This window comes from Micropterus dolomieu, linkage group LG02, assembly GCF_021292245.1.
Source record: "Micropterus dolomieu isolate WLL.071019.BEF.003 ecotype Adirondacks linkage group LG02, ASM2129224v1, whole genome shotgun sequence".
NCBI lineage: Eukaryota > Metazoa > Chordata > Actinopteri > Centrarchiformes > Centrarchidae > Micropterus > Micropterus dolomieu.
Window position 1 is genome coordinate 25,370,288 of NC_060151.1, and position 14,891 is coordinate 25,385,178.

Consider the following 14,891-nt stretch of genomic DNA (forward strand, 5'->3'; position numbering starts at 1 on the left):
GGGGGGGGGGGGGGGGGGGGGGGGGGGGGGGGGGGGGGGGGGGGGGGGGGGGGGGGTTGTGTAGTCTTACTGCATGAGTATCAGGGGTAATAAACTGGAGTGTGGACGTGCCCCCTCTCTTGTCTCCTCTCGCCTCCTCCGCAGTGCATTTGCAGCTGTGCAGCACTCCGGACAGGACGGTCTCCTACACCTCCTCCTCTTCTTCTTTTATCTGTGTGTGCTGGAGAGGTAGTGTGTGGCAGTGCTGCTGCTGCTGCTGAGGGGTGCACCTACACTCGCATCTGACTCCAGTCCAGAGGTCCCGGACAGACGCGTGATGGTGCGGACTCATTGATAAAATCCGTGCCGCTGGAATTAAAATGAGCACTCCTGCTGAGCTGCTCTCCTCCTCCACATAGCGCTGCCTTTTCTGCACAAGATCTGTTTTATGAGACTCCAACAGGCGACGCAGGATGACTACTACCTTATCGCTTGTGATTTTGTGCGCTTCGGTAAGTAGTCTGTACAGTAGGCAAACTACTGTGTGTCTGCTGTAAAAATCTCTACTTAATTACTCTGTAGAGACTGTAGATTAATTTTAGTGTCCTTTTGCACTTTTTACACATTTCCTTTTGCCGATGTTTCTGTATGGAGCCGGTAATATCTCCACTGGAGCTTAGTTTGTAGACCTTACCCTATGATATTGCTATAATATTCCTTAATAGACCTGCTCAGACATTTATAGTGAGTTTTTCTTGACTTAAGACTTTTCATTGTATTTAACATCCCCGCTGTGATATGTCAATGGCATTTTGAACAGGATTAAAATGCTTAGCCTACTGTTAAAGTGCTGTGGTGTCTCCCTCTGAAAACACAACATTAACTAATGTGACGTTTTTCCTGCTAAACATGAAGGTGCTACATGCAGCTAAACACCAACAACTGATTTGCATGTGCTATTATAACCAGGTTATAATATATCCCTACAGTTCCACATATGCACACACACACACACACACACACACACACACACACACACACATAGACACACACACATAGACACACACACACACACACACACACACACACACACACACACAGACACACATAGACACACCACCCTCTTGGTTTTTTTTTAGTTTGGTTTCTGGGAAATACTGGGAGATTTCTGCTTCACATTGGGCTGCATCCAGACAACCAGGAGCAGTCTGCTGACAGGTGCCTTGGCCCAGACTTTAATGGCATTAATGAGTAGAAATAATTTATTTCTAATTTATAGTTTAATGTTTGGGATATTTGGGTCTTGAAATAAGAAGAGATAAAGACGCTGCAGCTTATGGAAAGTAAATTGATTCATTAAATTCTTATCCAACATGAGCTTCAAAATTGTTTGGCTGACATAAAAAAACAAGGCTCTTCCGATAGTAGGAAAAAGCTGATTATGGAGGACGGTGGTGATAAAGCACAGAATGGAGGGCACATCCTCCTGGCGCTCTGGTACGTCCACAGCAGCTGGTCTAATTGGGCTGTGCAGCTCCGTCAGCATGTGAACAGCCCTGGATGTGAGGGGACACTCTGTTATGACAGCTGGTTTAAAGGGTGGCGACGGTCGGGTGCACTTTGGTAGAATTAAATTTAGAAATAAACTCCCAAATTAGCCATGAAATTGGGGAGAGTACAAACCACGCATATCACAGCTGGGTCATCGTACGTGTGTGTGTGTGTGGATGCATGTTCCTGCTGCTGCTGGTGAACAAATTTCCTGCTGAGTTTGCCATTAATCTGTGTTAAAGATGAGTGATATTCCAGGGAGATGTCACAGGAAAGGAGCTGGCGCAACAGTCAGGGACTTAAATCCTTCCACTGCAGATACAAGAGGGAACTATCTTGAGGTTTTGGGCTGCATCCAAAGTTAATTTAAGCAGGCATAAACGTGACTTTTACCCTGAAAATATACTCAAATAAAAGAGATTAGTGCAAAAATGTTGAGATAAAGAGGTTGTAAAGTAAGGAGAAATTATGCGGAGGAGAAACACACCCAGAGAGCAAAAAGTGAAATGACAGAAAGGGGGAAATAATGAGCAAGAGGAGCGAGAATGAGAGAGAGCTGCTGGCTGCTCAGTACATCTGTTTCTGAATGAAAGCAGGGACAGCAGAGAGAGGATGGAGGGGCGGGGAGGGATGCATGAGAGAGACAGAGAAGAGTGAATTTATGTCTCAGCAAATGTGAATTAAATGGAAATGAGTTTTTGTTCGTTACATAATAAGAGCCACAGGACATGAAAGTGTTTCAGCATAATGATTTTCTTTGTTCTGAAACGTATGGGTATGAATTCCTTTTATTTATCACTGTTGCATGCACCAGTGGAACAAGCCTCAGTTCTTTTGACAGTAGAGCTGCATGCACATTTCATAGGACTGAGAAAATGCGAGAAGAGAGGGAGGAAGAGAAAGAAGGTGATAACTGGAGTACATTAGACAGATTAAACAGGATGAGGGAGATGTAAACTCTGAATCAAAGAAATTTTAACCAAACCATGTATGGAAATACTTAGTCAGGAATAGGAAACATAAGTACCTAAGTACCTATCTAAGTACCTAAAGTACAATGGCTGCATGCTGCAGGTATTTAAGGTAATAAAATGTGTAACTGTGTTTGATATGCAAATGAGGACACAGCTATTGAAAAGCTTAAAGAGTGTTATTATCTGACAACTTTGTCACCTCATCAGCAGTGAATCCAGTGAGAGTCAATTTTTAAACAATAATCTGCTCACACAATCACATTATGGCGACTCATCTCTCATTTGGTTTAACAAAACAAGTTGCCACAAAGGAAACCACTAAATTGCACCATTATGACTTGTTGTTTGGGCTAATTACATACAATGTCCACCTACGTGACAAAAACTTGTGCCTCTGTTGTTGTTAGAAGCAATTTTGAGTTGTAGACCTTGAGGACATTTTTGGAAAGTGAGGACATTTTGGCCGGTCCTCGCTTCTTTATGGTGCTGTTAGAGGATTAAGTTTTTCTTTTAGCATGAAGGGTTATAGTTAGAAGTAGATTTAAGCCTAAGAGTGGATTTAATGCAGTTGTGATGGTTAACGTTGGGTAGTAGGTGGTAGGGAATGCCAGGGATGGAGCACAAAATTCTGGACCTACAAAGACATTCTCTATGTGCCCCTCCCTGCATCCACAGCTATTCATTCAAGTATCTTTGTGGGCCCTCCTCACATGCACACTCAGTCCCCTTTTCCTCCCAGTCCCACATCCCTGCATTAATTCTAAAAAAAAAAGTATAGAACAAGAACAAGCATGTGTGTGTGTGTGTGTGCGTGTGTGTGTGTGTGTGTGTGCCAAACCTGATCGGAAGGAGGGGTTGACATTCACAGCTACTCTCACCTTTCAACACTAAGTAGGACAGGCATGTGTATAATGTCGTGCACACATGATTTTATGCTTCCTGCCTCGGCTGCAGTGTGTCATAAGTTTACTATTAGAGTTGATGAGCCTTCAGGGGAGCTATTAAGGCAGTTTAGACGACTGTCTTGTTTAAAGTGTGTCTAATATAGGTGGAGACAACATGATTTATGATGAATCCTGATAGCGATTGGATTTTAAACAACAGGTTGGACACCTGGCAGTAATTTTCCTCAATTTGTTTAGCTGTGTATGTTTAAGTCGCAGTGGCCCTGTGCTGTGTGTGTTTGTATATGTGTGAAAGTTTGACTGTATGCATGTGCTGCGCTGATGTACTGTATCACTGTCCCGGTGTGCCAGGTGGCGTTAGTGTCGACGTCTAAGACGGAGCGGGCGGTGCTGCTCCCCTGTGAGACAAACCAGTACACCAGCACTGGAGAATGCTGCCAAGAGTGTCCACCTGGAGAAGGAGTGGTGAAGAAATGCGGTGCTACGCAGACAGTGTGCGCCCAGTGTTTGGACAGTGAGTAGAGATTTTTCATTGTTTAATTTGTACATGCACTGATCAAACTCAGTTCATTAAGATCCAGAGTTCAATAAAGACAGTCAACTACTGTACATTCTGATCAAATTAAGGAAAAAAACATTAGTACCACCTTCATATAAGGCACAATTTAGATATAGGGTTCATAAGTTGTAACAAATAGCTTAATGAATGGTTACTAAACTCATTAAATAATGCTTCATAGATAAGTCCTAGGTTGCCAGGTTGTGAAAATGCTTTAGTTTTATCCTCTACAAAAGGCTTGTGAAGTGTCTAGTCAATTTATGGGTTGCCAGGTTGTAAAAAATGCCTTTGGTATACCCTATAAACAAAGACTGTGAAGAATCTAGTCAACTTCTGGGCTGACAGGTTGTGAAAAATGCCTTTGGCTTGACCTCTAAAAAAGGCCTGTGAAGAATCTGGACCACAATCCAGGTATTAAAAATGACTTACATTTACAACCACAGACTTGATATATATTATACAACCCTTTATTAATTAATTATTATAATTATTAACTGTATACTTAATGACTAATTAGAAGAGAAAAAGAGAAAGTGATGAGCATTTATACCAAATAAAGAATAGAACAGACATTAGCCAAAGGGATTTTTCCCACAATCCTTAAATTGTTTTTATTGATGGCTTGTAACTATAATCTATAATGCAATGATAGTAAATTACTTTTACTAAAGCTATTAGTTACAACTTGGATGTTATTTAATTTATATTATCACCACAATGCAACACACGATCATCTAATCTCATTGTCAGTTTAAAGAATTTATTTTTCTTTCTAAAAGTTAAACTATGACACATATTAGGGCCATTGTAGAAAATAAAATACGGAGGGAGGTAATATTCCAAGAAATAACTCAGAATTCCTGAGTTTAAAGTCTTAAAAAACTTGAATATTCTCTGAGATTATAAATCATAAATTTACAAGAGAAAAACTTCAAAAACTGTGGGGTTTTTTTGTCAAGGAACCACATCACTTCACTTTGCAAGGCTGGATGAACCTCATCACACTACAGGCGCTGCCTGCCACTTGCTGTGTATTATGCCTGCAGTGGATGACCTAATCAAATTATTTTTTGAAATCGGATTCATTTAGCAATAAGGAAATATCTTTTTTTGAGACTTTAGCAAAGAATCACCATATTATAATAAGCATCCAGACCTTGAAGAACCTTCTGTCTTCTTATCCAGAGTGTGTATTTGTGCTAGTCAGCCAGTCAAAATGTCACCAACGCTAATTGAGTGAGTCCAGAGATAAGAAGTGTGCACAGGTCCTCCCTAATGAGTAAACACTCAAAGTTTACATCCCACGCACACATATGCATCCAAACAAACTCACTGTGACATATTTTATTTTCTAAACACTTCACTTTATGGTCACTGCCAAATGAAAACTCACTCAAATAGGCTAGGTTTGGTGGTTGAATTTTTTCTCACAAATTTATGACTTTATAATCTCAGAGAATATTCAAGTATTTCTTCCATGGCGACTTCATTCAGTAAAATATTAGAAACAAACATTTACTTTGGAAAAAATTATGTCACCCCATTTTCCCACTTCCATGAGTTTTGAAGGTAAATACGAGACAAGTTACAACTTCATAAAACATTTATAAAAGGTTCCTGATTAAGTACCACTGGTACCAAATTATTCAATTTATTCATAATTTTCTTATGCACCATCAGTTGTCAGTTTTAATATCTGAAGTTTTGAGATTTGTGCTTCTTAACAACACATCTTTTCACAAACAATGTCTATAGACCTCACTGCCAACAATTAATCCTTCGTACAATGCGTTTCAGATCTGCTCACAATCAGGTCAAAATATGCTTTTTATTTCATTTATTTTGGTTAACTAGCTCTTATAGATTGAAAGTAAATAAATAAATAAAAAACTTGACATTCCAGAAACTCCACTTCCTGAAATGTGTCAAACTTAGGAGGATTAAATGAAATCTGGAAAAATCTAAATCAAATACAGTATGCACACATGTAAAATAATGCATGTAAAACTGCATGTCATTGCACACACTCGCTCCTGAATAATACAAAGTCTCTGCACTTACATAATCCTTACTCACATTACATTAATTTCCTTCGCCTTTAATAGCAGCTCAGGCCCTAAACTCCAAACAAAAAGACTGATAAGGCCAAAACAAATTCCTATTGTCCAATTTGCTTGAAGTGACAGTTTTGCTTTCTGTCCCAAGAAATAGAGCAAGAATTCATATGTTTGATGCTTGTAAGTAGGTCCAAATGTGTTCGCTTACAGCTCAACTAAGGCTGTGAACCATTAGCACTCGCTCCACAGACCAGAGCTGGGAGGGGTGCCAACACGGCAAGATCATGGAGAAGAAGAAAAAGAAGGACAAATGTGTTCTTCTCTATTTAGGGGTCCTTCTGCGTCACATTCATGTAGCTCTTTTTGCCCTTTAAGATGTTGGTGTATGTCAGAGAGCGCTAAGTAAACGTCAAAGTATAGGTCATGCGCATAGTTCAGGAGGAGCTGAAGAATTGGGATGATATATCACACTCTGCAGTGGTATTTGTCTTACCTTTTCAAAACATGCACATGCTACTTCTGGCAGTTTGAGACATTGTGGTGGCTGACACAGAACAGAAATCCAAAATTGGCTTTGTTTAGACGTTTAGAGTGTACTGTACATTGATTGATGGCATTAATTCATTCAGACAACACATATAAACACTGGCAAATGGTGCATGTAAACAAGTAGTGCTGAGAAAAGTCCCAAACCTTCTGTTGTGCAAAACAACGCAATAATATCAATCAGTCATTTTGATGGGAATTACTAAATCTGGACGAGTGTTCGCAGACTGACAGCAATGCTTTGTGTCCAAAGAAAATAGATACTCTGATTATCCGTGAACTTGTGAACTTATGTGCAACAGATGCTAATCTCTGTGTTGTGTTACGTTATTAAGAATCTGAAGTCTGGCTGATTTCCCCTGTTTGAAGTTTTCATTCTCCGCCTCAAGGAACTCAAGAGCTGCAGCAATGGGTACAGGGGCATGGAGCCAATTCTCTACATGTAGAGTGCTACAGTGCCACAGGGGTAAAAAAAAAAGCCACAAAGGACTGCGAGTCAATTTCACATGAACAAACTCTGTTAAACAAAGTCAATGTTAGAAAAAGTAGTGGCATGAAATTGACAAAATGAATGAATTGGCATAAATAAAAGAGGAATAAAGTGGCTTTGACATCTGAGTTGTTAAAAATCCAGTCACAAAAGTAGGTGGAGAGTGAGTGAGCAGGGTAATTAATAGTCATCATCAAATATGGCATTTGATAGACCCGAGCAGGAAATTGGTTGAGTGGAGGCGCCTGGAGACTATAGAGAAACACGTCGCAGCTTCAGATGTGTCTGGACTGTATCTTTGGTTTGGCGTCATGAGGAATGTGTCTTGCATGTCATATTCTTTTTCATATCCCTGACGTAAACAGTGGCAGACGATGCGTAGATGGTAAACTGCAGCTCCATTTTCCTATAATGTGGGCTGGCCCTCAGGACTGTTGTTCTGATGAGTATTTGGTATTTTTTTCACTCCTTCGTCCCCCACCCCTCCACACTAGCGATTCCCACCAACTCTTGTCGTGTCACCTCTTTTCTCCATCCTGTACTCGTTTTTCTCAGCCAGCATCCTCCTTCCTCCTCCTCCTCCCTGTTGCTATGACTCATCTTCTGTATTAGGAGATAAAACGGTATTAGAGAGCCAGGCACCAAAGGGCACGATCTGCTCATTCATCATGCATACTGTTACATCAATGCATCTTTACTCATTTGATCCAGCTAATTAAACCATATTGAAAAGCCTATTGTGCCTCTAACAGTGAACAATTATCTTGCTCTGCAGTACAGGAACAGTATTCACTGCTGATAAACACTTAACAATTAAGCTCAAATACCCAGGAGGTTGCACTCAATTTCCGGTGCGAATGCATTTTCATTGGTTTCGATATTGTTTTTGTTTCAGGAGATAAAATCTTAATGTACCTGAGGCACACAGGAGCACATACACTAAAATAAGGCTGGGATTTATATAGAAGTTAGAGACTGAAACACTGACCTTACCTGAAAAACTAAAGCTATAAATACATTTTCTAAAGTGCAGAAATGAATAATTGAAGAGGAAAATTCAACAAATCCATTTCCTGTTTCATGGTAAATATGGGTGAATCTTTATTTACTGCGACCCTCCTTAATTCCCCACTTCCTGACAGTGTAAAGTGTTTATTGCATCCCAATCCCGGCTTGGGACGAGTGCCAGCGTCAGCAGCGCTGAAATATTTATCAGTCTCCTCCACTTTTCTCTGCTGTCATGGGAGACAAGACAACTGGACCTGCCTCACTTAGTGAACCATTCAGATAACTTGCCCTGCAAACTGACTGAAGATCTGAGAGAAAAAAGACAGAGCCTCATGAGTCAATGTAGCGTTTAAGAAAAGCCCTGCTTGCCAACTGGACCGGGGCTCACTGGGGATTTAAAGGAGGAAGGAAAGTAGAATCACAGCCTCGTCTGAAACAGAGCATCAAGAATCTCTTCCAACGTTGTATCATGAGGGATGAAGAAAGGTCCTCTGTGGCAATGGCACAGGAAGCTTCTTCCCTACATGGCACTCTGACATGACCAAAACAAAAGCTCAACGCAGGACACAAGAGTAACTGTTATTGTTATAGGATTGTTAAATTAGATCTTTCCTCTTTTGCTCTCTTAATAATAGCTTTGGTAATATCCCAAAACACCTGTTTCAAATCTGGAGGGAAGCTAAGTGGACCAATGAAACAGGGCGATAATTACATGCAAAAATGTTCAAAAGACAAATAAAGCTGTCACGCAGATTTCTAAATGTTGTTAATTAATCCCCAGTCAGCAGAGGGTCAGGAAGAAAATGTTGTCTCTGCTGAAACGTGGACCCTGATCGTTGTGGATTGGGAGAAATGGCTGTCCTCGCTAAAAGCTTACACCTAAAGTGCTGATTGTGGAGATCACCAGGCAGTTTCAAGGCCATCCAGAGCTACATTATTGATGACACTAATGGGGCCAAAACACATCAGTGTTCAGATGGGGGTCTTCACAGGCTGAAGTGGCACATTTTAAGTGCATCATCCCCCGGTACAAAGCCACATCTCCCTTTACCAAAGGTCGTTTTTACTGCAGAACACTGATTGCTGAGATGCACTGGTCATCGCTCAAATGGGAACAATTAGAAAAAGGATCATATTTTATCAAAGAGGACATTCTCCACCTGATTCTTGATGGCCTTTTACTTTCTTTTTCTAGCCCCCAAATGAAAGTGCTGACACACACACACACACACAACGCACTCTTCTCCTGTGCACACTCGGTGCATATGGTCACGTTTAGACGTGTTTACGCACAACGACCAGAGAGGGGCTCATGCATGCAGGTTAAAATTAGCAAGGAAGCCTGCGCGTTGTGGGATAATTGAAATGAATGAGGAAAGCTTTACCGGTTGAGCCTGACTGCAAAGAAAACAAAGGCTTCAAGCTCACAAATTCAAATAATCGTTTGCCCCTGAGGTCTGTTATTTGTCCGGGTCTGGATCGTTTAGCCAGTGTCCCTCTCTTTAATGACTTCTGCCTCCAGACAGTAATAAGAGCAAGGGGTGATGACAGATAGAGAAAAGAAAAAACACGTAATCTGATGTTGTATGTGTCTATCCAAGAAGGAAAATGAACTCCCCTTACATCCCGACTGCCTCATTTGAACTGACCCTTCCCCTTCCAGTCGTACATCAGCACTTCCTCAATACTTTGATCTCTAAATCATGTTTTCTAGACTCGTGTTGGACTCAGACCACCCTCAAAGACTGTTTCCGATTGAGTCACAGTCTCACACAGAGATTCATTCAAGCAAATCAAGCGGCCCCTCGTTCTTGTTGAGCTTGTTGATCTGTCTCTCTGCCTACCTGTCTCTAAATCATTACCTCCGTCTGCTCCACTCAGTCTGCCTGTATAATGTGACGGCCTTCATCTGTGGCCGTGTTGCTGTTTACAAGGTGTTTAGAGCTTCGGTCTGTGCCAGTGTTTACTTGGCCAGAGCCGCTTACGATGCAAAGCTAGTGCTGGTACATTGCTGCAGGGCTTTTCACACTGGCAATATGGTGTTGTTCAACCCACTAAGCACTTCTCATGAAAAACTTAGACTTATGCATATGCAGATAAGAGTTGCGCAAAAGTCCCACACATCCATACAGCCATGTGGCTTTATTTACAGTTACACCCAGACTTAATGATTTACCGCTTGTTTGCTTCAGTTTGTGTAATCAAGAGTGAAACAAGCGGACTCTGGTGTTAATTTAAGAGTTTACAAAGCTGTTTCGACATGCATGCTTGTCTCATGATCTCATATTGTGAAACTTTTGTGCTGGAGTTTTTTCCTCTATGTAGCAGATAGTAAGATGTCACCGATTGTGTCGTGTCTGTCTGAACTGCGACTCTTGCAAGGTGACCACACTCATGTTAAGCACGCCACAAAAAAGTTAAATGGGATTTGGAGAACAGTGAAGCTCTATAGTGAATCTGAGCTTTATTCCCTCTCAGCCTCTCTACTCCACTCCCATGGTCATTCAACCACTACAACACACTTATACGACAAACATTCACAGACCCCCCTCTCTCTCGCTGTATGGACAATTCAGCAAGCATCCCATTATACCAGAAAATAATTCTATATGAACATGAAATATTAATAGATCACTTTGTTTCCCTAGGAACTGTCAGTGTAAGAATAAGCTAATTTGAGGTCATCACTTCCTCAGTGATGAACTCTCCCAAATCCTCCTGACGCAAATGTTCCTGGAGAGCAAATCTGAAGTGTTTGAAGTAATTGAAAAGCAATAGGCAATTAGTCAGCACAGCTTTTACCTCATTCTGTTCAACACTGTTAATCACAGGCTCCCCAGTTTCATCTAATCTGATAAACAAGCACAGACATAAATATAAACCAATCATAAGAAAGAGCTCTTTTAGGTTGTTACTAATGAAATATTCTAAATAGACTTACTTATTTGAAAATTATAATTTTTATAAATACTCCCTTTTGTATAAAATACTCAAGTAACAGTAGATTCAGGAACACAATGTATTAAATACATTTTATATGAATTAATGAATTAATCATGACACATTATATGATGGTTATCCAAAATTATATCTATGTGTTTAGATGAGTTTGGATTAAGCAATGTGAATGAAAAGTGTACTATAAAGCCTTTAAACATACCCAAGTGATTTCTTGAAACACAAGTCTACCATTCGTCCATCAGTGTAAGCATGTCGATGCACCTGCACTTCACTCTGTGTATATGACTGAGATTAAAGCAGTTTACTCAGCGCGGCACAAACACACTGGAATCGATATCATAATGAGCACAGCAGGCTTTTGACTCGCTCCCCAACAAGAGCACCTTTCTTGTCCCGGAGCACAAATCACTAAGAGCCCAGTGGATCAATGTGTCCTCCCTTCTAATGAATGTGCAGTAAACATGATTAATATCATTAGACTCACTGTTTATCCCTCTGTTTATCTCCTCATATTTCCTGCTCTCTCCATCTTCTAACCTCCTTTACTCTTTGCCTCCTTCTCTCATTTCCTCCCTCTCACTTTTCTGTCTCGTCTCCTTCGACCCGTCCTCTCATCTGCAGGTGAGACCTTCTCAGAAAACTACAGTCTCACAGAGCAGTGCAGGCCCTGCACTGAGTGTACTGGCCTGATGCGGATGGAGACTCCCTGCACCGACTCCAATGATGCCATCTGCATCTGCAACTACAACTATTTCTTCGACACATTATCAAGCCAATGCAAGCCATGTACGGTGTGTCCGGCAGGCCAGGGTGTGTTTGCACACTGCGAACATGATCATGACACTGTGTGCGAGGAGTGTGTGGACGATACCTTCTCTGACCGGGAAAGCTCCCTCGACCCCTGCCTGCCCTGCACCATCTGTGATGAGGAAACTGAGCAGCAGCTGGCTCTGTGCACACCAACCAGTGACTCTGTCTGTCATAGTAAGTCTGCCACACACTCAGGTTGCTTTCACACCTTTAGTTCAGGTAATTTGGACTAAAGAAAAGACATATTGAGATATTGTAGTCTTTAAGTTTTGGTCAATATCATGTCCAAACAGTCTTAATACAAACAAAAAAAGAGGTGTAAACATGAACTCATATGACACAGGTGACTGTCATTGAGCATCATCAGCATCAGACACACTGGGGAAATTTATATTAGATATGAAATGATTAGCTGATAGACAGAAAATAAGTTGGCAACTATAGGGGACAGTTGGTTGGACAAAACAAGCAATTTGAGCAAATGTCATGTTGGGCATAGGAAATTGTGATTGTGACATTTTCTGGACCAAAGAATTAATTGATTAATTGAGAAAATAATAATTTATTGCAACCCTAATTAAAATAAAGTTAATTCTGGTGACTAACAGGAAGCCATGCTGCACTCTACTGCAAATTATGGGTTTATTTATTTTCTCTTGTGGTCACAAAGTGCTCAGGAAGGAATAGCTGGTTATTAGCATCATTATTTTAGACTGCAACTGAAACTCATTTGTGATAAATAATGACAGAGAGCCAGAAACAGGGCCTCTAGCACTCTAATATAATAGCAATGGAAAGTTTTAAGTGTGGCAACTGTGTTTCACTTATATTTCAATGAGGAAATCCCAACATACAATGATTACACACCTCAGTGCTGACCTCTTTTTACTTTCTAATTTATCAATTTACCAAGAGATCTTATATAACTATATATGAGATTGGTTCCTTGACAGTTCCCACAGTCAGCACATGGATCAGGTAAATGTGAAAGTAGTTGTTTGGTCCAGCGTTTGTTGTTTATTTGTTCATACTGCACAAAACAGGTTAGGTGTGAAAGCAAGAGAACAAGAACAGACCACATTCTGCACACTGGTTGCCAGGAATTTCAAAGCTGTGCTGGAGCCATCATATATGTCTCAATCACAGCCAGAGGTCCCTGCTGGTGAGGTTTTCAAATGGCAGAAAGTTGAAAGGTTTAGCATTAAAAGGTCAAAGACTTCTGCGGGGTCAACACAGAGACAATGAATAATCTGCTCTCCCACAAAGCAGAAGACAACATGCAAAGAGCAGAGTCGAGCTTCTTGTATCCAAGAGTAGAGGCAGCTTTTAACCAAAGGAAGCTATAAATTCTCTCGTGCCGGACGAGGCATGAAATCAACATCATCAGGGGGCAAAAAGGCTGAAATCTGGGAGGTAAAATGTCTTAGGAGGTATTACTCCCAGTTTCCTTGATGAAAATCTGCTATCTTTCTGTAAAACAACATCAGACAAGTGATGACTTTAAAGAAAGTCTCTACATCTTCAGTCTGATTTCTGAAGACGTTTGCGGTCATTGTCTATGAGGGTTTTTCATGCAAAAGAGGGACTTAAGCTGTGGAGTGATTAAATGCTTCTAAGAAAGCACTTCATAGCAGGAGCCCTTGCTAATGCAGGGCCTTTTCATCGATCTTCTGTCTACATTATCAGTTTTAAATGAACATTTTAATGACAGCTTTTGTTATGAATGTTGGGATTTAGACTTCAGCTACAATATTCTCTTTAGAAGGCTGACTTGGTTAGGATTTCATTGCCTCAGACGCTGGCAGGTATTTGGATCTACCAAGTTAATAATGAACCTCAAAAATCTGTCAACACCTTGTTGTAGTACAGTGGATGTGGTCTCACCGCATGCAAGATGTAAATTCCTCTATTAATAGACTGCGATAGTATTGACAGGCAGTGGAGAAATGGACATGGGAAAGTCTAATAACAAAGACAAGGATTTACCACCTTTCATTCTGAAAATGCCAAACACCATCCAAGTTGCATTTCGATTTCTATCATCCATAAATCATCTCTACAGTAATTTTGAACATGGCTCTGCTTTGCATTTTAAATCATGTGCCAACAAGTCAAATCTTGCAGGAAATCTATGTCTGATATTTATGTCCCCCTGAATTGTAATAACTTTGTTGAGCACAACTTTTTATCTAGCACCATCATCACGCCAAATTTTTTGTTTGTGAAATACTTTGGTTTATGAACAAACTAATAACATCCCCATCAGCCTCAGCTGAACTTTGTGGTTTTTGCCAATTAGCCAATGTTAGTATGCTAACACATTCAAAGATGGAGAATAAATCAGCATGTTAGCATTGTCACTGTGAGCATATTAGCATTCTGATGTTTGCATTTAGCTCATAGCACTGCTGCACGTGTTTGGAGTCTCACATCTTCTGGCATGACTGTAGACTCTAAGTCTTGCTTAAAATTTTACGTGTACCAATGGGGTGGATAAATGGGTCAAACAAACACAGGACTCTCATCCAGTAGACAGGGGTTTAAAATTAAAGTTGCTGGCCAAAATGACACATTTTGTTTGCAAAATGCTCTACCTCTCACAAAACATTAACAACATGGAACAAAAGCAGATGTTTTCATCAAACACCACAGCTTCAAATTAATGGTCAAATTAATATATTATTTCAATCAATCATTGCACAATGGATAACAAAATACAAAATAAAGCTATCCGTATGAACTAGTTCATCCTTAATTTGTTCTAAATGCCTGTGCCATTTGTTGATACTTGACATAGTTACAGTATGTGCCAGAGATGCACAGCAAGAGTCCAAGTCAAGTCTCAAGTCTCTGAGCAAGAGTCAAAGTCAAGTCTCAAGTCTTTGAGCTAGAGTCCAAGTCAAGTCTCAAGTCTCTGAGCAAGAGTCCAAGTCAAGTCTCAAGTCTTTGAGCAAGAGGCCAAGTCAAGTCTCAAGTCTCTCGTGGTTATTACGAATGTTTTATCACCTGCTGTGTTTAATCCAGGTTGCTTATAAAACTTTATAAGCTATA

At 40.5% G+C, this 14,891-nt stretch overlaps 1 protein-coding gene across 1 annotated transcript in view; it reads left to right on the forward strand.

Moving 5' to 3' along the window:
• The first annotated feature begins 337 nt into the window (after positions 1-337).
• The window catches only part of ngfra (nerve growth factor receptor a (TNFR superfamily, member 16)), a 30,895-nt gene continuing 16,341 nt past the window's right edge, over positions 338-14,891 (forward strand). Inside the window, exons 1-3 of the mRNA XM_046035521.1 lie at positions 338-491; positions 3,761-3,923; positions 11,652-12,014. Of these exons, the coding sequence (XP_045891477.1) occupies positions 453-491; positions 3,761-3,923; positions 11,652-12,014 (565 nt within the window). The 5' untranslated portion in view covers positions 338-452. The remainder of the gene's footprint in view (positions 492-3,760; positions 3,924-11,651; positions 12,015-14,891) is intronic.